At 40.4% G+C, this 27,153-nt stretch overlaps 1 protein-coding gene across 2 annotated transcripts in view; it reads left to right on the top strand.

Moving 5' to 3' along the window:
• grip1 (glutamate receptor interacting protein 1) overlaps nucleotides 1-27,153 on the top strand; it is a 384,971-nt gene that overhangs the window by 34,123 nt on the left and 323,695 nt on the right. The window contains exon 2 of one of the 2 annotated variants that reach the window (XM_048549316.2): nucleotides 10,112-10,150. The exons of the other annotated variant lie outside the window; for it this stretch is intronic. Coding sequence (XP_048405273.1) covers nucleotides 10,112-10,150 — 39 coding nt within the window. The remainder of the gene's footprint in view (nucleotides 1-10,111; nucleotides 10,151-27,153) is intronic. 2 annotated transcript variants of the gene reach the window in all.

Here is a 27,153-nt window from a genome sequence, read left to right on the forward strand (position 1 = left end):
ACTCCCACTCGGAAATAAGTGGGCGTGTTGGTGAGAGGCAACATGGTTTTGTGAAGGGGAGGTTGAGGCTCATTAATTTGGTTGAGTTTTTTTTGAGGAAGTGACAAAGATGTTTGGTGAGGGTAGGGCAGTGGATGTTGTCTGCATGGACTTCAGTAAGGCCTTTGACAGGGTCCCTCATGGCAGTCTGATAAGAAGGTAAAGCCGCATGCGGTCAGAAGTGAGCTTACAAAATGGATTAAAAAATCTGTTTCGTCACAGAAGATAGTGTAGCAATGGAAGGGTGCATTTTCTGATTGGAGGGTTGTGACTAGCAGCGTTCCTCAGGGATCAGTGTTGGGAACTTTTGCTATTTATAATTTTATATATAAGTGATTTGGAGGAAAATGTAACTGGTTTGACTAGTAAGTTTGTGGATGATTGGAATTGTGGTTAGCGATGAGGACTGTCAGAGGATACGGCAGGATGTAGATTGGTTGGTGACTTGGGCAGAGAGATGGCAGATGGATTTTAATCTGGAAAATTGTGGGGTAATGCATTTAGAAAGATCTAATCCAGGTGGGAAGTATACAGTAAATGGCAGAACCCTTAAGAGTACTGACAGGCAGAGGGATCTGGGTGTACAGGTACACAGGTCACTGAAAGTGGCATCGCAGGTGGAGAAAGTAGTTAGCAAGGCATACGGTATGCTTGCCTTCATCAGCCAGGACATTGAGTTTAAAAATTGACAGGCAATGTTGCAGTTTTATAGAACCTTAGTCAAGCCACTTTTTGGAATATTGTGTTCAGTTCTAGTCACTAAGCTACCAGAAGGATGTGGTGGTTTTGGAGAGGGTACAGAAAAGATTTACCAGGATGTTGCCTGGTATGGAGGGCATTAGCTATGAGGAGAGGTTGGAAAAACTTAGGTTGTTCTCGCAGGAACGACGGCAGTTGAGGGGCGACCTGATGGACAGTCAAAAGCTTTTTCCCAGGGTGGAAGAGTCAGTTACTAGGGGGCATAGTTTTAACGTGAGAAGGCAAGGTTTAAAAGTGATGAACAAAGCAAGTTTTTTTTTTACAGAGTGGTGGGTGCCTGGAACTTGTTGCCAGGGGAAGTAGTGGAAACAGATATGATAGTGACTTTTAAAGGACATCTTGACAAATATGTGAATAAGATGGGAGTAGAGGGATACGGTCCCCGGAAGGGTAGGGGGTTTTAGTTTGGATGGGCTGCATGTCAATGCAGCCTTTGAGGGCGAAATGGCCGGCTCCTGTGCTGTAACTTTCTTTTGTTCTTTGTTCTTAACACACTTTTAGGTACACAGGCAACAGGAAAATGACCACCAAAATGTTACTTGGATCTTAAGATGCTTCACAAGAGACTGCAGGGAATATTTATGATGCTTGGAATTAAGGAGAATATGGATAGAATGGTGGTTGGGTGGCGGAAAGTGAAGTTTATAAATAAAATTTAAAAGGGACAAGTTTCAAGTGAGTGCCAGAAAAGTTATTGAAGCCAGAGGTGTGAATTCTATTCAAAATTGAAATAAAAGTTTGGCTGTAAAAATTGTATGTTCAGTGATGGGAGGATGATCATGATAGGTTCTCTATTTGTGAAAACCACTGGTGCAGGCCTGATGGACAGAATGACTTCTGTCTTGGCTGCAACATTCTGTGCAGGATTGAATGCTCCGATGAGATGTTGTTGAAGTAATAGATGCAGAACTGATTAGTGCAATAGAAAAAACTGAGTGCTTTTGCCTGCTTAAAATCCACTATTTCAGCAATCGCACAGTGGCATACTCATTATGAGCATTAATGGATAGAAAGTGATGTAACCATTGAAGTGTGACAGCTAACCTCTCTCCAGCATGCTAGTATTTGTTTCCTGGCTTCTCGCCTCTCCACCCCTTAAAATGTGCTTTGGTCTCAACTTGATGTAATTCAACTAATTAGCTACTCATGTATAAGGAGTCATGTTGAGAGTTTTACACGGAATATCTGATAGCCACTAAAGTCTTTGAAATGATGCCAGCTGCATGCCATTGTGTTTAAGAGCTGCATTGACTTCTGGTTTTTCTTTCCACTTTAAGCTGATTTAATTGTTCTGTACTTAGGCAGCCTTTGTTGTATGTTAGTATCAGTATTCTACATTCTACGGCTTACATTTCTGACTGCTATCTGACTCTCTGGTGTCAATGTTTTGTAGAAAATAGTGTGAGAAGACAGGTTTTTGCTTGAGTGCGATGGCTCCCAGTGTGAAATAACCAAACAAAAGTCACTGCTCAGACTTGTAACTATGGAATTACCAATCTGACACACAAAATGACTGCAGTGTGGAGCTGGGGCAACTCAGCAGGCCATGCAGTATCAGAGAAGCAGGAAAATCAAAATTTCAGGTCAGGGCCCTTGATTGAGGGTCCTGATGATGGGTCCCAATCTGAAATGTTGACTTTCCTACTCCTCTGAGATAATGGGACCTGCAGATGCTGGAGAATCTGAGACAACAAATTGTGGAGCTGGATGAACACAACATGTCAGGCAGCATCTTAGGAGTACGAAAGCTGACGTTTCAGGCCTAGACCCTTTTTTCTGATGAAGGGTCTAGGCCTGAAACGTCAGCTTTTGTGCTCCTAAGATGCGGCTTGGCCTGCTGTGTTCATCCAGCTTCACACTTTGTTTTCCTACTCCTCTGCTGCCTGGTCTCCTGTGTTCCTGCAGCTCCACACTGTATTGACTCTGATTTCAGCATCTGCAGTTCTCGTTATCACAGAGTGATTACAGTTATTGTCGTCTTTCAGATGGAAGAGGAGAAAGTTGTGCCATTAGATATTAAAATCTGGAGCTTGAATGTTTCTATGTCTGCTGTGTATATGATTACTAATCTATAAAGGATTTTTATGATCCGTGCAGTAAAAAGTTAATAACATGTGAAGCTGTGAGTTGCTAATGCCTCGGAATTCTGAAGCCCTCAGTTAATGAAGGATCAAAACATCAACTGGAATTATCAGGAGTGGATTGGATTTCTCTGAATCATTTCAGTAACATCCGTGTACTTGTAACTGGAAAGCTAGGTTATGTGGTGGTATAAAGTTTGTAGTAAAAGGAAAGATTCATCAAGGTTTGATTTTCAGTCTCGCTGAGGAGTTTTTCTGACCTCAGCGACTTTTAATTGTTCCGTTCCACAGATATGTGAGGCCCAGTGTGGTTATTACAGCACAGGAGAAGGCTATTCAGCCCGTAAAACACACACTGCCTCTCCTTAGACCCATCACACTCTATCTCCATAGCCGAGCAAGTATATTTCCTTTTGAAATCGTTTAGTTGTCTTCACTTCCACCTTTATTCTGTTGGCAGTGATTTTCAGGTCCTTAGTGACCATGTTCCAAGTAGTGGATGCAATAGTTTCTATTTACAGACCTTTATACACAGAGGGTTATAAGAGATCACATGACCCCGACAAGCCACAATGCACAAAGACATTTCTCCAGACATCTCCCTTTTCACAAACATAAGATGCTTACGCGCGCACAATAAGCTATGAAAAAAAATCATTTCGCACAGAAAACTGTTTTCATTTTATTTGTTCCAGCTTCTTTGTGCACATGCATCACGCTCATGATTTTCTAACCATTCAGGTGTCCTAATGGAATGTGTGCAGGTTGTTATTGGCTGTTCATTTGGTGTGCACTTGTTCCAGAAGTTCTTTGGGTAACCTCTCCAGTTGTACACAAAACTCTGCAGTTGTAAGCGTATGTTCCCTTTCACTTTTATGATTGGGGTGACCGTTTTTAAAACACAGGAAACAAATTGCCAGATGAGCTCACTTGATGAGTATTTGCACGCTTTCATGTCACTTTATTAATTGTGCTTGTTTTGTATTATACTAATTCAAGGGAGCATTATATTTACAATTGTGCAAATAGATTTATGTGAGTACTTAAACGTAAATACAAATTGTTCTTTAGTTTTGAAACCATAGATGTTTGAGTTTGTAGAAAATGATACCTGTTAGAGATTGCATTCAACACTACAAAGTGGAGTTAGTGAACCGTTTTAACGGCTCTAATGTTTTTAGGTTTGTCAGCCTCCAGATTTATTCCAAAATACTTTTATTCTCTCAGATCATCATAAGTCAGAGAATACATTTATGAGCTATCTCAGAGATCATAGTAGAGATACTATTTTACAGTGAATGAATTAATAAAAATGGGATTTGATTTAAAAATTCCAGAATATTAAATATGCTTTTAGAAATTGAATTTCCAAATGATATATTTCACAGGAGACAATGGAGAAGAGTAAAAGGTTTATAATTATATGGCAAATATAGCAAACTGATGTAAAAGCAGGTAGGCTGGAAAGAGATGAAGGAGCAAGAATTATTTATGGAAAACTTCCTGCTTGTTGGGACTGGGCAATGTTGTCCCATGACGTTCTGTTCTGGAATTCGTTCAAAGTGTACATCACCGGTTTGAATATACAGTGACAGAACCAAGCAATTAAAGCTGAAAAAGGCTGATAGGGGATACTGCAAATTTCAGTCTGGTGTGGTAGCGGACTGGTGAAACTTTTGCTTGAGAGCTCAGGGAGTGGCTTTGAGATTTGTCCTTTTTGTTTTCTAATGCTATGTATCTGTTTGTAGCATTAAAGTTTGTATGAGTTGCCTGTTAGTTAATGTTTGATACGTGATGTTGTGGCTTTCTTTATAGAAGTAAAATCTTCAAGTGAAATCTTGTCCTTATTTCCATTGTAACCTGTGAGAATTTCTTTGCTTTAAAAAGGGATCAGTTTCGACTGAGATTATAATGGTATGGACAGGTTCAGCGAATGAGCCAAAAGGTGACAGATGGACTTTAGGGTGAAAAATTGAGGTTATTCAGTTTGATCATAAGAAAAGCAAATTATTATATTAAATGCATGAGATATGGAAATATTCATTTTTTCGGACGATCTTCATTGTATTCCTACACTGAGCATAAAGTGCAGGTGCATCAAGCAATGTAGAAAGTGGATGACATGGTGGTTGGTATTGCAAGGAGATTGGAGTGCAATCAGGACTGTAGTGAGGCTATATCTAAAATGCTGTATGTAGTTTTGACTTGCAGATTTTAAGAAAGAATGTAATGGCATTGGAGGCGGTTCACAAGATTTGGCCTGGGGGCGAGAGGGTTACCCAATGGTGAACAGCTGAGTAAGCTGGGCCTATACTGTCTGGAGTTTAACAGAATAATGAGTCATCTCGATTCTGAAGGTGCTCAACAGGTTAAATACTGAGACACATGCCACTGTCTGGGGAATGTAGAACAAGAGTGCTCAGATTTGCGAAAAATTACTGATCATTTAGGACTGACACGAGGATCAATTCCTTTATGAAAGGATTGCGAACTATCAGAATCCTGTACCTTAGGGTTGTGAATGCTTCATCGTTGAACGTATTTAAGACTGAGACAAATTTTTAGTCGTTAGGGAATCCAGAGATGCGTGGAGTGTATGGGAAGGTGGGGTTACAAATGAAGGTTGGTTGTGATAATTTTGAATTGTGGAATAGGCTTACTGGGCCTTATCCACTGTGGTGTGAATGGTGTTTAACACCATGCAATGATCAGCAAGCATCACCACTTCCATCCTTATGACAGAGAGAAAGCCATTGGAAAAGCAAGCACAAAAAATTGATTGTTGAACACAAACTCTCAGGCTGAGATGATCAGTTTCAACTGTCACCAGAGGCTTCCCCTCCCCAATTCCCATTAACTTTAATTTTTCTGGAACTTCTTGAAGACTCGCTTAACTAAGTGCTTTCAGTGACAGTCACTCCCGCAGTTCAATTCATTGTGTCAATGTTGAACCAACACTGTACTGAGGCCAGGACCCCAGGGTCACTGCTGAATCCCAAAGTAAAAGGACAGGAGCAAGCTATTGGTGACCATGTATCAGTTGATAGCATTGCCAGTGGTTCCTTCCATTACTTTTCAGAGAGGACTGATAGTCTATACCCAACTGGATTGTAAACTCATCCATTTTTCCTGTGCACTCCGTATCTCCGGATTCCCTGACAAACCAAAAATCTGTCTCAGCCATAAATGATGGAGCGTTCACAGCCCTCTCAACTAATGAGTGGAATGGAATATTGGCAAAGACAAAGGACAAGAAAAAATAATGGGATGAACAGCTGCCAACTTCCGAGGATCTGGCTGTCAATCCCTTTGAAAAATGTGGGTTAGAGAGGGTGATCACAATTGTTTTTTATCTTCTAGAATTTCCTTGATTCTAGAATGATGCTAGTAATTGGAAGGCAGCAAATGCAACCCCACTGCCCAAAGCACATGGGAGAGAGAACCTAGAGACCGAAGGGTCACTAATACCAGTTGGAGAGAAAATTCCAGAGTGTAGTTAAGGATGTAGAAAGAGGGCTGTTGGGAAATTACAATGTCATGATGTCTTCACTGGTGTTAGGGAAAAATCCTAGGAGTTCATTCCTAACAACACAGTTGGTTCTCTACTCCCCAGGACAGCATTTTGTCAAGAAATTAATTGGTCAAGGAAGTCTAATGATGGGCAACTAAATTCTGGACCACATCCCACGAATAATTTTTTTTTAAAAACACAGCTTTAGGAAGGAGAAATTGTTTGATATTGATTTATGTATTCTTTTAAGGCAGTCATTAATGAGGTTGATCATGGGAAACCAGTATGGTATAATGTGTTTAATTCTCCAAAAAGTATTCATTCAAGTGGATGTTAAAATGGGTTTTGTGGGATTGTGGTAATATATTAACATGGACAGAGGATTGGTTAAAGGGCAGAAGAACAGCGTAGGAATAAATAGTTTATTTTCAGGTTGGCAAACTGTGATACTTTTTTCTGACTTGACACGGAATGAGTGCTGCAGCTTCTGTTATTTGAATACTATGTTAATAGATGGTTATCAGTGGAGGCCATGCAGGCCTTGTCCACTGTCTATCTGGTTAACGGGAAAGCTCCCTGCATCGTTTTGTAGTGAACACCTACCACTTCCATGTGCTTAACTGGGCGTCAGTTAATCTTTCCTAGGTTCAAGGAATCATGATGGAAAATGTCATGCCTATCGAGGGTTGCCACACAATTAGGAAGGCAAAACCTCCAGATCATTGAGAGATGGCAAGAGGTGAGTTAGAAACAAAGGAAGTAGTGCGTTTCTCATTGCTAGAGAGCTCGTAATAAGAGTTTGGAAATTTAGGACCAAGATGAGAAATTCAACTCTTTGAATCTGCCAAACTATCTACACCAGGAGATATTTCTGTTGAATGTACTCAAGACTGAGTTTGTTGAGTTTTTAGGCGCTTAAGCAAATCTGAGGGATTGGGTAGGGCAGTAGGGTTAACGCACAAGTAGGGCCATGATCTTATTGAATTACAGAGCAGATTGAAGGGGCTGTACAAAACAGCCCTCTTGAAGAAAGGTCCTGACCCGAAACATCACCTTTTCCTGCTCTTCTGATGCTGCCCGGCCTGCTGTGTTCCTCCAGCTCCAACTCTGTTGTCTCTGGCTCCGATATCTGCAGTTCTTGCTATCTCAAGGGGCTGTGTGACCTTCTTCTCATACTTTTGTGTCTATACAGTCAATCATTTTTGATGTTATCACACCAAGAAAGCAACTTCTTGAGAGGTTGGAAACAGGAATATTACTGCTTCAATAAACATGCCTGATCAATTTTGAGTTTCATATTTCAGTCTCAAATTCATTTTGTTTGAATCACAGACTAATGTTTGTGTAAATTACGTTATACAGAGCTGATTCTTGTAACGTGTTAAACTTGAGGGCACAGGAGAAAAGCCACATTTTAAACTGCGTAGCATTTTTATTCTAATAGTAATTTGCATATAAATGAATGAAAGGAATAGAGATGGCATTCATCATATGACTTATTTTACAGCTGTGCCATAATACGTGCTGCAGAGCTGAAAGATGCTACGATTAGTAAAGTAATAAGTGTAGATTATAGATTTGAAGACACTGATAAAATATGAAAGTCAAGCTTTTCTGAACATTGCTTCCAAGTAATATGCTGTAAGTTCCTCTTTCAGGCTTGAATCAATTCCTTGGAATTTATTCCTAGTAAAATCCACACAGTCTGTATGGTCTGACCTAAGATAAAGGATTGTATCATGTCATGAATAAGTTACCAGCTTAATAATTGCTTTTAAGGTTTTGACCAAACATAACTACCAGGACACAGCATTTTCTAATATAGCTTAGCAAAATTAGACATGGCAGCATATTAGCTTTCTTCTGGTACAGCTCTTGTGAAGAAAAGCATCAGCAAAGCAATGTTAGCCTAGTGTATGGTAGGTAACACCATTGGGTCTTCCTGATATTTTGGTAGCCACTTCTCACAGATGACCACTACTGATGAGGGGATCCATCATAAGGTTAGACTTCTACAAATTTGCAGCAGTGTGTGTTTGATAGCAAAGACTTACACAAGGACACAAGGGCCTAGTATACAGAGTAGTAGTAATATATTGAGACCTGGACCCGATTAGCAACACAACGGTGCAAAGAATTTCACCAGCACTGCCTTTGCTACGTTATCCAGATTCAATGAGAGGGCCTTTCAATAAATGCTAGCGTCCTTGAACACAAGACCACAAACGTTTGGATAAAACTGCAAAACACTAAAAACTGTCCAAATGGCAAAAAACTGTGTCTCCTGCACCACCGGCCCTGTTATCTCAATCTTCAAATGGCCAATGGTCTGGGGCTAACAAAGAAAATGCTTCATTCATTCTGAAGCTTGCCCTGAAGTTCTGTATTATTGGCTTAAATGACTGGCATCAAGTTCCTCTCAATTGTTCATAACAGCGGTAACTTGGCCATGAAACTGCATGGTGCTTTGATGATGAAGCAGAGCAGCGGCAGAAAAGGGAAGCAAATGAGCAAATCTTTTGCCTTGCTCTGAGGTATTAAAAGGGGTGCCTTGCTGTGTGCCAAGATCTGTAGGCCACATATATCAGTCTGTTCAGTCCCATGAAGAACTTTAAGCTGAAATCTGCAAACCAGAGTAGATATTTCCATCAAAATGAGGGACACCCAATGAAGACCTGATTTGACAACCATGGGAGAGCTCTCGTTCTTTGAAAAATACTAGGACTCGAGGACTCTCCATCCAGTTAAGTAGCTTCAGAGTCTGATTCATCCTTCCTTCCTTTTTTTAAACCCACCCCACACCCAGTCCTGTTGTGACAGGAATTGTTTGTAGCACAGTCATCCATTCTTGCCTGTTATCACGTTATGGGACAACCCATTCATTTTCTCCTACACTTAGCTCTTATGACTTCCTCAGCTTGCCTTCTGTCCTGGCCTGCTATTGATAATCTCCTTATTTACCTACTCCTTTCATCACTCTCGCTCTCTCTTGCTGTCGCTTTCACTGTCTTGCTCTGGGCTTCACCTTCACCTATTTTCTTCCTCTTTCTTCCCCAACCAACCCAAACTTTGGCTTCAGCATAAATACGCAATTTCCTAGCTGCTAACTGTTATGATCAAGAATCACCAGATCTGAAACATTAACTTTGCTTGATGCTGCTAGATCAACTGAGTTTCTCCAGCCATTTCTGTTTTCGTTTATTTTTAGAACTCTCATTAATAACCAGTAAAACAATATGGATTGCATGTAATGATGCTGCACATTTAGAATTAATTGGTCATAATTGCAGAGAGTGAGCAATACAATAGGCTTTAAAATGCTCAGCATTCAATCTTGACCGCGGAACAGCGCTGCCTACTAGAAAGTGTACCTGAACCTTGGTTGAGGAATGGGCTAGGCGTGAGTGATGCTTGAAACAAATGAGCAGCTTCCCATTGCAGAGACTTAGAATGATTATTTGCTTAGGCAGGTTATCTCCTGGAGGGTGGCTGACAGCTGTGGGACCATACCTAGCATTAGTCAGTGCTTCTAAGGGAAGCACAGACAAAATTCAAATTTGAGGGAAGCACAGACAATACAAGTTCAAGCAACATCTTTATTGAACAAGTGTGTAAAAAGATGTATGGCACCAGCAGCAAGCCTCCAATCTACATTTCTTCTAGATTCAAGTCTTTGTAATGTACCAAGATCCATTTCACTTTTTTTTTATGGTACACACAGGAGGATGGAAGAACACAGCAAGCTGGGCGGCATCTGGAGGTAAGAAGAAGTCAGTGTCTGTAACCATGTTTTTATTTTAATCTTTGACTACAGACAGAAGATTCAATAGGTTCAAAATAACAAATTTTAGATAAACTGTTTCCATTGGTTGAAAAGTTGATAACCCAGGTCTTCAGATTTGAGGTGATTGACAAAACAAATGGAAAGCAGCGATTCAAGAAGGTGAATTGTTTCTGCTTAAGGACAACGAGGAATTGGGAACAAATGATTGATACCCACATGCCATGAACAAGAAGGAAAAGTAAAGGTTAGGAAATGGAACAATAAGGAATGTACTGCCTGATAGGATAGCCATACACATTCAGCAGGATCTATCAATTCTGAAAATACTTCTGCTAGAAAATAATTGTAGGATATGATAAAGGCGTCGGTGATTTACAACAAGATTGCTCTTTAGAAGAGCCAGCACAGATTTAATGGTGGTATGGTCTGCTTTTATGCTGTATTATTCTATAATGAGTGTTAATTTACTCATACAAATGGCACTTTAAATTTGCAACACTTCTTCAATGTTGAATTGAAATGTCAACCTAGATTTATGCTCAGATCGCAGGATTGGGCTTTGAAATGTTTTCATGAAATGCCAACATTTTGACCACTGAGCCAAATGTAGTGGTTTCGACTTAATCAAGATCACAGGCACTCCAGAACCTGTTGTGATCTTGGATAAGTAGTTACAACTCTAGGTTGTTCGACAGTCCAGTTCTATCAACTTGGAGGCTGCTGTCACTGAGACTGATGAGATGCTGAGATTTAAGCCTGCATCCATACATTCATGAATGCTTTGAGTTTCTGAAATTCCATATTGATGGATGGTACACCCAGGAATTGTTCGAATAAGTCAAAGGAAGTTACTGTGATTTTCAGAGAATTTGTGCAATAGAATGCTTTAGAAATGCAAATTGCACGGTTATATGGCCTATACATCACTGGAGTCAGCAATTGTGTATGTGCGCATTCTTCCATCTCTCCATGAATACTGGTACATTTAGCTTTCAGTGTATTTATAAAGCATAGAATGGTTTCAATAGACTTAAAAACATGGAAGGATTGAATCAGGCTCTAAAGCAGAAAATGAGATGTTGTTCTTCAAGTTTGTACAGTGTTCCAGCGAGCTGGAACCTAGCTGTTAAAAGCTCTGATGAACAGTCATGAACACAATGTCAGTGCTGTTTTCTTCCTACAGATGCTGCCAGACCTGCTGAATTTCCCCAGCAATTTCAGTTTTTGTTTCAGATCTCCAGCATCCACAGTTGTATGTTTTATTCAAAAATTAAACCGTTGCTCTAAATTAATTGAACAAATGGGAAGCAAAAGACTCCAATGAAAAATCAAAATTATAAGCCAAGTTGTTAATTCATGATCTCCTTGCATTTGACATGGACTACTTCAACTTTTCCTTCGTTCATTCGTGGAATGCTCATTTGCAAATCCAGGGTGTCCCAAATTACTCTTGAATGCAATCAGTAAACTGCCAGTTTGAAGTGCTGTTGTTTCTGTGGTATATGTACATCTACAGTGTTGTTAAGGGTGGGGAGGTTCCTGGATTTGAACCCGAATGGAGATTTATTGAAGCACCATCAGGATATCAGAATCTGAACTAAGAAACAGTAAAATCTGAAAGAGTGCAGATTATCAATGACAGGAAAAACAAAGGATTGAGGGGTCCATTCAATGATATAACAAAAATAATGTGCAGCCAAAAGTCATAGGAAGCATTTGAGGCATTCTTCTGTTTGTTTCAACATTTTGAAATATTTTGCTTCAGAGACTTGGTTTTGTTGACTCGTGGATGGGCTGCAATGGTTGTTTCACACAAGTCATGGGAAAAATTTCAAGGCTATAATGAAGGTTGTTGTCAGTGCTTAAGGAATTGCTTGGTGAGGTTTTTCTATCTGTGTTTGAAAGATGTGGATCAATAATATTTCATTCTTGGTCTGTGCCGTACTGACCTGTAGATTTTTTGAAATAAATTAGTAGGCTTTTTTTGACGTTGGCTGAACCTAGGAGAACATTACAGTAAGTATCAGACCATTTGGGGAGAAATTTTGGTACAGTTCTTCATTCTGAGTTGAATAGAATTGTGACACAAGTCAGCCATGACCTTATTAAAGGGTGGAAGGGATTTGAGGGGCTGAATGGCCGACTCTTGTTCATTCCCTCAGTGCCCCTTCATTAAGGAAGGGAAATTGTCCGCAGGTGCTGCTCTGGACCATTGTTCTCTTGGTCCTAGCATGTGCTCTGGATACTAGGTTCAGCTCTGACTATGCTCCCTCTGTTCCCAACCATGGGACTAGTTTGGTATGGCTAGACTATCTCCTCCGCCTTAGGAAATTCATCTTCAAAAGAAGGAGGAACATTGCTTGGAAGGGAAAAAGCTAGGGGGAAAAGAAACCCATCTTCAAAATATGAACACTTGCCCCTGTCTGAACGGTCCAGTAACTTTTTTTGTTAACGTGAGATTTAAAATTTAAATTTTATGAAATTTCCCTGATACTAATGTGAGCTACCCACATCAGTGTTACTTTGAAGAATCAAAAATACTTTGAAGTAGAAATAATAGACAGAATAAGAAATTGAGCCGGTAATGATTGCAGTTTCCTGTTTCCGAATGATATAAAATTATGTTTATAAATATCTTTATTCAGATATATTGATCAGCAAGTGAAGAAGGTGTTCAGTGTATACCTACATCATGTCATGATAACTCAGGGTTATTATAATGAGCCACTTCTTGCTCGAAGCATTTTCTTACCTGATCGCTGTTTTGCAACTATAAGTTGGAAAAAGTCAATATTTTAGTTAGAATCTCCTTGTTGAGGAGGTTTTGGGCCTATACAAGTGCAACAGGCTGTTCTGAAAACTTCAATCCTGTTTTGACAGCTGTGATAAATTCTACCGCAGCAGCTGAGACAATCCAAAACGTTCTAAAATGAACAGCTGAAACCATTATTATTAAAAAATAATTCAAGTCACCTAAAAGACCTAAGGGGGAAAAAAATCCATGCTCTGGATAACATTTTCAAAAATCGATTCCTCCTTCCTTGGCTTGTACCTATTTGTGATTCAAGTTCCTTAAAATTTGTCCATTCGTTTTTGAACCTTGTTCTCTACAGAATTAGGGGTGAAAGTTTTACACCTTGCCACTTATAAAAGCAGAAATTGTAAGCATTTAACAAAATTATGCTGTTGGATTAAAATTTCGTCTATGCATTTGTAATTTTTTGAGGTTAGGTTTCAATCCAGTAAATCTGAATATTTGTTCTCGCCCTTTTATCAGGTTCAGAGGGAAAGAAATGTGACATACAGTATTTAGATGCACCCAATGACTCAGTAAAGATGTCCACCAGATTTTCACACTCCCCTGCAAATGTTTCTGTTGAATCTTTGGCCCAAAACTTGCATTATGTACGTTCAAAGATAACAAGGTGTAGATCTGGATGAACATAGCAGGCCAAGCAGCATTTTAGGAGCTAAAAGCTGACGTTTCGGGCCTAGACCCTTCTGCTTTTCTGCTCCTCTGCTGCTTGGCCTGCTGTGTTCATCCTGCTGTACACCTTGTTATCTCGGATTCTCCAGCATCTGCAGTTCCTGTTATCTCTGATTATAGAACATGGAACATAGAAAAGTACAGCACAGTACAGGCCCTTCGGCCCACAATGTTGTGCCGTGGAATAATCCTAATCCAAAAGTAAAATAACCTAACCTACATCCCCTCAATTCACTGCTGTCCATGTGCATGTCCAGCAGTCACTTAAATGTCATTAATGACTCTGCTTCCACGACTAGATTATGTATGTTCACATTTCTTTTCACTGTGAAACGTTATTAGTCTGTCCTGGAATTCTGCCACATTGGCTGGATTCAATGATCATTTTGAAAGTCTGTCATTTTTGCAAGATCAAGGTGGATGTCCTTTTTTCCCAAATAAACCCCAGCACTACCGCGAAACGTTATCCTAGACCTTTATTCAACCTTAGATTGTTAACATTGAAACAAATGTATATTTTAATAAATTATTTATACCTCAAAAATTGCTTTCACTGACGGAATGGATGTTTGTCAAGATAGATATGCAGAATATTGATCTCTGATCATCAACAATATTTTGCTAACCAATGGGAAAGAGTTTCAAAGCATGCCCTAACATGTGTTGTCTTTCATAAGCTGAAAATGCAGCAAATGTATTTCAAATATCTACATTTATTTATAATCATTAGAAAAAATTCTTCTGCAAGTATGGATTTGTCTGCGTCATGGCAACATCTAGATTGAATGGCTATTTCCATGTCATCATTTATCCAAATTGCTTCAAATCTATTAGGTGGTGTCATATACTGAGAGTCATCTGGCCCTCAAACATTCATTCACCATTAATTTTTGCACAGATTTGAGAGCAGACCCTGTCTTCAGCACTAATTACAATGATCATCTAATAAGCTGGAACTATTCTCAGTGGATTGATACAAAGTATATGCAATTAATAACATTACATTAGAAATTACATTATGTGCAATAGTTTAATGTGATGACTGTATTAACACGTCCTTACAGTGACCACGTACTTCCCAATTCTCAGCATGTTAAGTTTGCAATGTTCCTCACTTGCCAGCTATTACTTCCTGTTTTCAATTTCATTCTGCCATCATTGAATGTGGCAGAAACCTCATTCTTCCTAGAGAAGATTCTAACAGAAAGTCACTTGTTTTTTCTCTCCTGTTCTTCCAGGCTTGTAGATACTTTAATTTGACCTATTAAATGATGTTACACTTGAAGAATTTTCCATTTTGTCTTGTCTCCTGATGATCTAACACCACTTCCCAAAGTGGATATTTTTCCCTTAGCCCCTGGAATTTGGTGCCTTTTCTGTTCCCTCTTTGACATGAATATCCAAAGCAACAATATTGTACGTTCAGTGCTTGGTTGTGCTTAATTATTTTCATGTAGTATGTTATTTTGTGAAGAAATCTGAATTTCTATGAAAAGTTATGGGAGGATTAAGTTTAGTTCTCTGAAATACTTGCCCAATAACACATCCACTACATATGCATAAACTCAAATGTGAAGATTTTGGATCTGGAAAGCAAGAAGACATTTACATTTGTATAGCACGTTTCGAGTCCACTGGGCAGCTCAAGCTGCTTTAGAGTTGATCAAATACTTTTGAAATGTGGGCAGGGCCAGGAAGACAAGTCATGGACTCTGGACCTTCGCCAATTAGGAGCATCTTATTCCTTCCTCCCCACTGTCTTAACTCTCCCCCATCAATTGTACACGTAATATATTTCCTCTTTCAAGACAGACTTATCAATTCACCAAACAATCAGAGAAAATGTCCTTAATTGGCATCTGGTAATAGATATGGTTTAATAAACTTGCAGCATGGATAATTAATGTTTAGAACTACAGTGAAAGTGTTTGTTTATATGCACACAGTAGGTGATGCTGCAACAAGTAATAAATAAATTAGGGAGAACAGATTTTCTTTTAACTGTGTCATGCAAAACCTTTTTTAAATTTGCATGAATGTTTTCCATTTGTCCTTTAGAACACTGACTTCAATGACTACCTCAGCCCTCATTCACATATTCTGGACATTGTATAATATTTGCATGGTAACTGTGAATTCATATTTTGAGAAAAAGTTTGAAATGTGCAACCCAGGTAACCTGAACAAGATCTCAACCGTTCAGGAGAAGACTTTCTGCTTGGTTGCATAAAATTAATCAAGATTATTTTCATGCAAGATGTAATTGGATTTTATTTTGTCAGTAATCTAACAAGTTGGAAACATCAAATGACTTCATAGAAGTAGAGTGGAATGAACAGCTTGTGTCTTCACAGTGAGCACAAAGCATTGAAGGCCCTAATGTGTCTCTGTAAAATGCAGTTCCTAAGAGGCAGAGGATACTGTTTGGTTCACAGTTGTATCAGTGTTCTCAAGATCAGTAAGTCTGATAACTGTTGATTCCCTCTGTAATATACTTTCAATCTCTACCATGCAATACAACTTTGCCACGTTTTTCAAAATCTGTAAAAGTTCACAGCAAGATAGTGCAATATGATGGGTAAAATAATTCCAGAGGCTGCTATCTCATCACCAACTTTATACTTGGACAATACTTAACACTGGTTTGACTTCCTCCGAGCTAACTCTGAGTGAACAGAACCTCTGACACTCCTATTTATACCTGTCAGCCAGGGCTCTCTCATTGACTCCATTAATCCAGTCCAATCAGGAACTCATGAAGTCCACCTGGCTGCCCTCGTTACAATCATGATAATAGACAAAAAGGATAAGATTGAAGTTAATGATGAAGACTGTCGAGAATCGTGTGAAGTAAAAAAGGAGTTGCTCGTTCATCATATGGCTATAACCTACTCTTGTCCCGATAATTACACCCACAGACCCAGCTCACGCTAAAATTCGATTCAGAATTTAAAAAAAATCTCCAGTTATGACTCAATCCTCTGTTTGCACGATAGTTAGGGACTAGCCCAGCTTATCTCATCCGTGCAGAATGTTATATGATCATGACTATCAAAAACAGGAATAGACCTACTCTGCTCTTTAATAACATTATAATAAAGTGTGAAGCTGGATGAACACAGCAGGCCAAGCAGCATCTCAGGAGCACAAAAGCTGATGTTTCGGGACTAGACCCTTCATCAAAGAGGGGGATGGGGAGAGGGAACTAGAATAAATAGGGAGAGAGGGAGAGGCGGACCGAAGATGGAGAGGAGAGTATAGGTAGGGAGGGGATAGGTCAGTCCAAGGAAGACAGACAGGTCAAGGAGGTGGGATGAGGTTAGTAGGTAGGAAATGGAGGTGTGGCTTGGGGTGGGAGGAAGGGATTGGTGAGAGGAAGAACAGGTTAGGGAGGCAGAGACAGGCTGGGCTGGTTTTGGGATGCGGTGGGGGAAGGGGAGATTTTGAAGCTGGTGAAGTCCACATTGATACCATTGGGCTGCAGGGTTCCCAAGCGGAATATGAGTTGCTGTTCCTGCAACCTTCGGGTGGCATCATTGTGGCACTGCAGGAGGCCCGTGATGGACATGTCATCTAAAGAATGGGAGGGGTAGTTGAAATGGTTTGCGACTGGGAGGTGCAGTTGTTTATTGCGAATCGAGCGGTGGTGTTCTGCAAAGCGTTCCCCAAGCCTCCGCTTGGTTTCCCCAATGTAGAGGAAGGCACACCGGGTACAATGGATACAGTATACCACATTGGCAGATGTGCAGGTGAACCTCTGCTTAATATGGAAAAAGCCATCTTGGGCCCTGGGATAGGGGTGAGGGAGGAGGTGTGGGGGCAAGTGTAGCGTTTCCTGCGGTTGCAGGGGAAGGTGCCGGGTGTGGTGGGGTCGGAGGGCAGTGTGGAGCGAACAAGGGAGTCACGGAGAGAGTGGTCTCTCCAGAAGGCAGACAAGGGTGGGGATGGAAAAATGTCTTGGGTGGTGGGGTCGGATTGTAGATGGCGGAAGTGTCGGAGGATGATGCGTTGTATCCGGAGGTTGGTGGGGTGGTGTGTGAGAACGAGGGGGAGCCTCTTTGGGCGGTTGTGGCGGGGGCGGGATTCCTCCCACTTCCTACAGACAAAGAGGGTGGCCATGGGCATCCGCATGGGCCACAGCTATGCCTGCCTCTTTGTAGGTTACGTGGAACAGTCCCTCTTCCGCACCTACACAGGCCCCAAACCCCACCTCTTCCTCCGTTACATTGATGACTGTATCTGCGCCGTCTCTTGTTCCCCAGAGGAGCTCGAACAGTTCATCCACTTCACCAACACGTTCCACCCCAACCTTCAGTTCCCCTGGGCCATCTCCAGCACATCCCTCACCTTCCTGGACCTCTCAGGCAACCAGCTTGTAACTGATGTCCATTTCAAGCCCACCGACTCCCACAGCTACCTAGAATACACCTCCTCCCACCCACCCTCCTGCAAAAATTCCATCCCCTATTCCCAATTCCACCGCCTCCGCCGCATCTGCTCCCATGATGAGGCATTCCACTCCCGCATATCCCAGATGTCCAAGTTCTTCAAGGACTTTCCCCCCCACAGTGGTCGAGAACGCTCTTGACCGCGTCTCCCGCATTTCCCGCAACACATCCCTCACACCCCGCCCCCTGGCACAAAGGTATGGTTGTGAAACACTCCTCTCAAGATTCCCATGATGAATGGAAGCCTAATGCTTACACTTTTAAGGAATAATTAATCACAGAATGCTCAATTGAGGTTAATGAAGTGGCTACAAAGAAATCACTACATTTGGTGACAGACTAGAACTGTTTTGTAATAGAACCTTATTGGTGACTACTTAGCTAATGCCAGCATGCAAAGTGCTATAAAATACATTGATCCTTTTACACCAGGGATACTATCCCCTGCATTGTCACTCGGGCAACTACTCAGAAAAAATTGTATTTAGTTGTTGATCTGAATTTTTCAGAGAAGAATGATTCATGGTTCACAAGTTCAGTACAGCCTGAACGGAAGTATACTGATTTCCCCTTCCCTTGGAAGCTGTCAAACAAATTGTGCTATGCCTTGTAAATTTACAGCTAATCTCCACAGGTTATATTATGATGAGTTACATTTGCACAAAGTAAGTGTGGAAATAGTATTTTATGAAAACCTTTTGTTTGATGTGTGTGAATGGGGTAAATTGAAATGAAAGAAATGCAGTTAATACAAGATCAACTTGAACAGAAAATCCTTAAAAGAAAACAGTTCTCAAGGCAGTTTTAAATGATGTTGTTGGGTTTTGATTAAGGTGCTTTATGGTAAAAGCCCTTAAAGCTGTTTCCCGGAGTGTCAATGGATTTTATTTCCAATGTTACAGTGGATGATTAGGAGAATCGTCTCCCCCAATGAAATTTTAATGCCACAATGTTGACCACCTGCTGGATTTTAACCAAGGTGGATGAATTTAGGAGATGGTAGAGATTTGTAAAATCTGTCATTAAGCAAGCTTTTAGTGAAAATTGAGCACCCAAACTATGCAAGACTAATAAAATGAACAGAAGTGAGCAAATGCTGTGAGTTACATTATTGTGTTTTGTTTAGTTTCTTGCATTTATTTTAATCAGCTTTTGAGAATATCAACACAGCATGCCTTCAGAATGCGACCTACTTTTTATTTTATTGTGATCATTTAACCAAAAGTTTTTTAGTTATTTTCTAATCAACTTGCTCAACTATTACTATACAATGAAGGGTATGAGATTTTAAAAATAAACCAGAAAGGCTGAGACTTTTTTCACTGGAGCAGAGAAGCTTGAGGGGTGACCTTTGTTGAGGATTCTAAAATGATGAGCATATTATAAAGGTGAATAACACGGCTTTTCCTTGGGGTGGCAGAGTTCAAATGTAGGGTACATATTTTTAAGGCGACAGGAGAAAGATCTTCAAAAAAGGACATGAGGGACAACTTTCTCTTCAGTATGTTGAATAAACTGTCAAAGGAAGTGATGAATGCAGTACAATTACGCTTAAAAGACATTCAGATAAGTTCTTGAATAGGGAAGGTTTGGAGGAATATGGGCCAAGTGCTGGTGGGATTAGAGATAATGGGAACTGCAGATGCTGGAGAATCCAAGATAATAAAATGTGAGGCTGGATGAACACAGCAGGCCAAGCAGCATCTCAGGAGCACAAAAGCTGACGTTTCGGGCCTAGACCCTTCATCAGAGGCTCTGATGAAGGGTCTAGGCCCGAGATGCTGCTTGGCCTGCTGTGTTCATCCAGCCTCACATTTTATTATGCTGGTGGGATTAGTTTAGTTTGGGTTCATGATTAACATGGATCAGTTGCACTAATGTGTCTGTTTCCTTGCTGTAAGACTCCGCACACCTCTGGAGCAGGTGGGATTTGAACCCATGCCTCCTGGTTCAGAGAAAGCTCTGCACCACAGGAGTCCACAACATTTTAGAGGCTGGCTTAACTTTGAAATAAAATTAAATACTGCAGTAGTATTCAATTTTGTGGTTTCAACCTGAAGGTGCACCTTCAAAAAGCGCTCGTGCACGCACGCACATAGACATGAAACTGGCTCCAAAATGACTCCAAGAATCTTTCTTGACATAACCAAATTTTCAACCAAGGGAACACCCATAGCATTCACTGAAAGCCTGTCACTGGGAAGTGCTACTTGATATAAATATGCTCCTTACCCTATATGTAGGCATACAGACAACATAAAGGTAAACACCTGACATATTGAATATATAATAGTGATCAGAAACAAGCTCTCAGCCTGACTGTGTCTCTACACTCCCCAGCTTGGGAGCTGGATACTGTAATTCTCATAATGAGAAGAATATTTTCATTAGATCAAAAACAAATGGTTCTTCTTCAAGTTTTGTTTTTCCCTAATTATGAGGCTCACAACATTTGGACCAAAATCTGAGGGTTTCTGGTGGGCTTTTTTAAAAAAAAAATCAGTTACTGCCACATAGCCATCTGGAGATCAAAAGCAGCAGCATAACAGCTGTCAGTAGCGCTGACCGAAAAGAGCAACTTTTTAAACCAAAACACAACCTAGAATCTCAACTTGCAAGTTCAGATTTATGTTAAACAGCCACTTTTTCAGCTCTGCAGCTCAAGCTGGTCGACATCAAGAACTACCAGCAATGACCAGGGTCCAGGTGTTTGCCACAGTCCGCATTCCCCCTGCCCTGGGTTCTGGCTCTAGGCACTTAACTGGAGAACACAGTAGCCAATACACACAATAAGCACCCGCAAATAATTGTGTGGTTATGACAAGTGACCTGTTGCTGGAGAAGTTGGGGTTTTTCACTAGGGAGCAGGGACGTTTAAGAGTTCTGAGAAGGATCATCAGCCTGAATTATGAATTCTTTTCTATTTTTGTGACAAAGGTTGTAATATTATCATTTGGATTTAAAACTAGAGGCGAATGGGTTTTTGGTTTTAACTCTGAAGATAACTTTTTCCCCCCAAGTGGTCAGAAACCCATTTTGTAGAATGAGTTCAAGTATCATTTCAAAGAGCATTTGAATTAAGTTAAATGACTAGATACCTACATAAGGAGTTTGTTAGCAAAAGGTTTACAAATTTGAACTCCTCTAATGTTAAAGAAAGACATGGGGCCACAGATTTTACTTCAACAGTTACATAAAAGCAAACGAGCATTTAAGTTTTATGGTAATCCAGATTTTCAGTGCTGGAAGAATTCTTTTAAGCTGTTAAGCAATTAAGTAGACAGGGATTTTTTTTGAATGTTCAGTTAAGAAAGGTGCATGAAGTAGCCAGTGTCTGAGTGTCTCTGGGAGAGACAGTAATGGGGGGAATCTTACCTGGCCACTGTACATAAAATCACCTTTCTGCTGGATCTACAGTGCTGGTGTCAACTCCACATTATTGTGGTTCCTGTAAGCGTGGTTGAATTTTTTTTTTATTTTGGGCCTTGGCCCTATACTTGTGCCTCCAACTGAAATGAGGCTCAGGGATATGCAACTTTGACATCTGTTGATGACACATTTCCGAACCGAATCTTCAAGGGTCTGTGGAATGAGGTAACAAATTTATTAGCATGAAGAACCAACTGAGGGGAAACACTGTCCCAGCTCAAGTCGGAAACTTCTGGATTGAATCACCACTTCACTGCACATCATCAAGGCTTACACAGTAATGGGCAATGTGTTTAGAAGTGCCAGTTTCTCATGAAATATTTATCTTGGGCCCAATCAGCTGCTTGTAAAACATTCATGGCACTATTCGAAACAGTCTCCTCCCAGAACTCTGGCCAATATTCCTCAACCAAGATTAAAACAGATTATCTAGTTGTTTATCTAGCTGGTATGTGTCTGACTTTGTGGATGAATTAGTTGGCATGTTTCACAATATTGCAATAGATTTGGCTATGATATAATCTGGGATGAATGTTGATCATAAAGTTCAACGTTACCAGTTTCAGAGTTGTGTGCTTTTTCATTCTCTTCTTGCGTGGGACACAGGTGTATAGCCACAAACCACAGAAAATACAATTAGGATTGAACAGACATGGGTTTTCAAACATAAATTGTAGAAAGAAGGAAGGGAAGAGGGCAAGTAAAAGAAAAGATCGTAGACTTTAAAACGCTGGGAGAATTGTAATAAACCTGTACATTAGAAGCCCTGGAGGGACATGTCTGCGGAGCCCAGACTCTTAAAGAATAAGTTTTTTTTTTGCACTTGCCATCTTTTGAAAATTTTAGAGTTCACCTTTCGTGTACTTCAATTTATTTTCCCTGATATATAATACATTTGATGCAATACTAGTTATAGCTTCAGGTTCAGCTCATGTCCCATTATAACTAATTCTTTTCATTTGTCATTCGTATGACCCATAGAGTTTCTGATTCCAAACAATAATTGAATTGCAAAATGTGATCCCAAAACGCCAGTAAAGAAATGAAATCCAATTTAATGAAAAAGAACTTAGATTTCAGCTGTAAAACTGTAGACCTTTTTACTTAGTTTTTTTTCAATTGTGCAATACTTCATTTGAATTTCAGTTTTTTTTCACAGGCTGTTTTTGTCTTCGCTATCGTTGTTTTCCAGGCATTATGCATTAGCATCAATGTTGCCTAACTGCTACTCGTGAAGTTTCAACGAAGTTAGGAAGTGTCATACAAGAGTAAAATACTGCAGATGCTGGAAATTAAATAAAAGCTGAAAATGTTGGAAATACTCAGCAGAGTTGATGGCATAAGTGGGTAGAGAAAGAACTGATGTTCATGTCTGTGACTGGTGTGTCGAAAATTTTCACTGTTTCTCCATGTGTACCTACTGAGTATTTTCAATGTGAGGTTGGATGAACACAGCAGGCCAAGTAGCATCTCAGGAGCACAAAAGCTGATGTTTCGGGCCTAGACCCTTCATCTCTCTGAAGGGTCTAGGCCCGAAATGTCAGCTTTTGTGCTCCTGCGATGCTGCTTGGCCTGCTGTGTTCATCCAGCTCCACACTTTGTTATCTTGGATTCTCCAGCATCTGCAGTTCCCATTATCTCTGAGTATTTTCAATGTATTCAGTTTTTAATTGTAAACTGCAAATTCCCTCATTCTCTAAGAAGGTAATGTCTGCTATTGATGTGAGATGACTTGTCACATTTCTTAATTCAAGAGGACCCAAGTAGTTGCTTATCAGACCACTAGGAGGAAGTTATTCTTTTGTGATGAAAGTGTAATGTTAATTAACTTGCTAATTAATTGTTTTGCTGTGAAAGCAGTTAGCTTAATAAAGAAATCTTGTCTCCCATACAATGGTGATAGAGCATTAGAGTAAGTACCATTACCAACATGTTTCTTTCCATCCATGAGTTGGATATCTTATGTGTGTTATAAAGATGAGGTTTAATTTGTAGTACATGTGAAATGTCTTAGGGAAGATAACAAAGTGTGGAGCTGGATGAACACAGCAGGCCAAGCAGCATCGCAGGAGCACAAAAGCTGACATTTCGGGCCTAGACCCTTCAGAGAGATGAAGGGTCTAGGCCCGAAACGTCAGCTTTTGTGCTCCTGAGATGCTGCTTGGCCTGCTGTGTTCATCCAGCTCCACACTTTGTTATCTTGGATTCTCCAGCAACTGCAGTTCCCATTATCACTAATACAAATGTCTTGGGAATCCTGGTTTTTGTGATGGAATGATTATGACAGGTGCAGTTCAAGGTCATTTTGAAAAATCTCTGTACAAGCCACGGGGTGGCATGCCAAGCTTTGAGTGCTCAGGCTGGACTGGAGCTTCTGTGAGCCCTCATGACCATGCAGTCAGTGTGAGCCCATTACAGGCCAATGCTCTGTGCTGCTGAATGTAAGGTTTCCTAACCTTCATAGATTTGCTGCAGATAGGCAACATGGTCACACGCCCAGTGTTTTGGAAGTTTCTAGAATGCATGAATTCAGCAACTACAGCTTTGATACACTTGCATTATTTAATGGGACCCTCAAAAAAAACGTGTCCCCAGAAGTAAATGCCCATTCAAGGGTACAACTGTAGAGTATACCATCTGCACACTGAAACTAAGGCATTGCTAATTGGCAAGTGTGGGAATACCCCACTGTATGGCTTGGTAAGGATCCTGGGATTGAAAGACTTAACGTATAAGGAATGTTTGAGGACTCTGGGTCTCTGCTTGATGGAATTTAGAAGGATGAGCAGGGATCTAATTGAAAGTTACAGAATATTGAACAGCCTTTACAGAGTGGCCATTGGAAAGATGTTTCCATCGGCAGGAGAGACTCTGAGCAGAGAGCACAGCTTCAGAGTAAAGGGAATATCTTTTTTGTAATCGAGCTGAGGAGAGTGTTCAGCCAGAGAGTGGTGAATCCATGGAATTCGTTGCCACAGAAGGCTATGGAAGCCAGGTCATTGAGTATATTTATGACAGAGATAAGTAGTGATTGTCAAGGGGATCAAAGGTTACAGAGAGAAAGCAGGAGAATGAGATTAAGAAACTTAGCCATGATTGAATGGCAGAGCAGACTCAAAGGACCGAATGGCCTCTTTTCTGCTCCTGTGTCTTACGGTCTTATATGTTGCATAATATTCGGTTCCTATCAGAAGAAAAATTGTCAAAACAGTAAAAACAAGAATTAGGTCAGACAAGTTTCAAGGAGAAAGATGGGCAGTCTGATGCTTAAAAGTTGCCATTTCACACTCAATAATCAGGGAAGGTAAGACTGGCATTGTCCAATGTAGATCTGTTTTAATTAGGGTCATAGGGCATTACAGCATGGAAACAGACCCTTCAGGCTAACTCGTCCAATCCAACCAGATATCCTAGTCCATTTGTCAGTATTTGGCCCATATCCTTCTAAACCCATCTTACTCATATACCCCTCCAGATGCCTTTTTAATGTAGTCATTGTACCAGCCTCCACCACCTCCCCTGGCAGCTCATTCCATACATGCACCACCCTCTGCGTGAAGAAGTTGTACCTTGGGTCCTTTTTATAGCTTTCCCCTCTCAACTTTGAACCCAAGCCCTCCAGTTTGTGACTTGCCAAACTAGGAAAAGACCTGGTCTATTCATCTTATCTGTGCCTGTTTATGATCTTATAAACCTCTATAAGTTCACCCCTCAGCCTCTGACGGCCCAGGGAAAGTAACCCGAGCATATTCAGTCTCTTCCCTATTGGTCAAACCCTCCTGGCAACATCTTTATAAATCTTTTCTGAGCCCTTTCAAGTTTCACAACATCATTCATACAGCAGGAAGAACAGAATTGCATGCAGTATTCCAAAAGGTGGCCCAACCATGCCCTGTACAGCTGCAACATGGCTTCCCAACTCCTATACTTGATGCACTGACCAATAAAGGCAGGCAGACCAAATGCTTTCTTCACTGTCCTGTCTACCTGCGATTCCACTTTCAAGGAACTATGAGCCTGTACACTCAAATCTCTTTTTGTTTAGCAGCACCCCTCAGAACCTTACCATTAAGTGTATAAGTCTTCCTCTGATTTGCCTTTCCAAATGCAGCACCTCATATTTATCTAAATTCAACTCCATCTGCCACTCCTCGGCCTATTAGCCCATCTTACCCAGAACTTGTTGTACTCTGAGGTAACCTTGTTCACTGTCCACTACCTCTCCAATTTTGCTGTCATCTGCACACCTACTAACTATACCTTCTATGTTCATGTCAAAGTATTTATGTAAATGACAAAAAGAACTGGACCCAGCACTGATCCTTGTGGCACACTAGTCACAGGCCTCCAGTCTGAAAAGCAACCCTCCACCACCACAATCTGTCTTTTAGCCGCTTATTTACTAGAATAGTTCTTCCTTTTAAGATACAGCAGCCATGTTTAAATCTGGCACTGTGCTGGATATCCTTCCCTTAAGTCAGGGACATTCGCTGTGCAGTCCAATATTCATACAGTCAACCAGGAATGATATGTAATAGGCTCCGATTTTGGCATTATTTCTGGATCTTTTCATTGATCTGTATCTAGAAACCTGTGTTAGCAACTTACACAGTCCAAGGTTTTAGTCATCCCTTCAAGTATTTCCTCCTTGGCCCATTTTATTGGATTTATTTATGCTTCTGTGAAGAAACTTGGAATTTTTCTAATGATAGAAGGGTTTTCTATATGCAAACCATAAGTTGACATGATCAACTTTCTTTTCAACCCCTGGCAGTTCCTTTTTATATGTGATTGTAATCGCAGAGCTTTGATTTACTCCATTATCCTCATTAATTATATGCCAAAGCTGGCCTGTGCGCTTGAGGTAAATACTTTTAACAAAATATAAGAATGGTTTCTTTTACTTGCCAAGAAATGAACAGGTTGTTAAGTAAACCAATTATCACAAGCTACTGAATTAACTTTGAAGTGCAGCTATTATTTTTTTTCAGGTAAACACAGAAATCAATTTGGTAAAGTCCCACAAACAACAATGAGATGGATGATCAGATTATCATTTGGTGTTGATTGATTTAAGATATTTTCCAGGACACCAGAAGAATGCCCTAAACTGCTTCTGGAAATAGCGCTGTTAGACTTCTTTAATGTTGACCGAGGCAGGCAAATAATGTCGCAGTTTGATGTCTCAAACATCCGTTAATGGACAGCTTTCCTAATTCATTGTGCCACATGAGGGGTAATGCGTAGCCAAGTTAAAGCTGCCTTTTCATACTGCATTGATTTTGACATCTGTCAAATTATGTAAATTTATAGCCAGTGCTAGTTTTTGTAGAAAGGAGAAAGTACTGTCACAAGAAATGAGTATTTGCTACAGAATATTAAATATGAAAACTGTTAATTGCTTTCAAACTTTAGAGTAAGCACATAGCTAGACTATCTCCATTGAAAAGTTTGAAATAGATGCCAAAAGTCATTAAGTACCCATGTTTGAAGCTTGGATATTAGTTTGAACGGGGCATTGACTGGACTGTTTAATACACACCTGAGATTTAATCAACATTTATAGCCCATCGTTAATTCCTCCTCAGAAGGTGGTAGAGCTTGTGAGTCACTTT

Source organism: Stegostoma tigrinum, chromosome 18, assembly GCF_030684315.1.
Source record: "Stegostoma tigrinum isolate sSteTig4 chromosome 18, sSteTig4.hap1, whole genome shotgun sequence".
In the NCBI taxonomy this organism is placed as follows: Eukaryota; Metazoa; Chordata; class Chondrichthyes; order Orectolobiformes; family Stegostomatidae; genus Stegostoma; species Stegostoma tigrinum.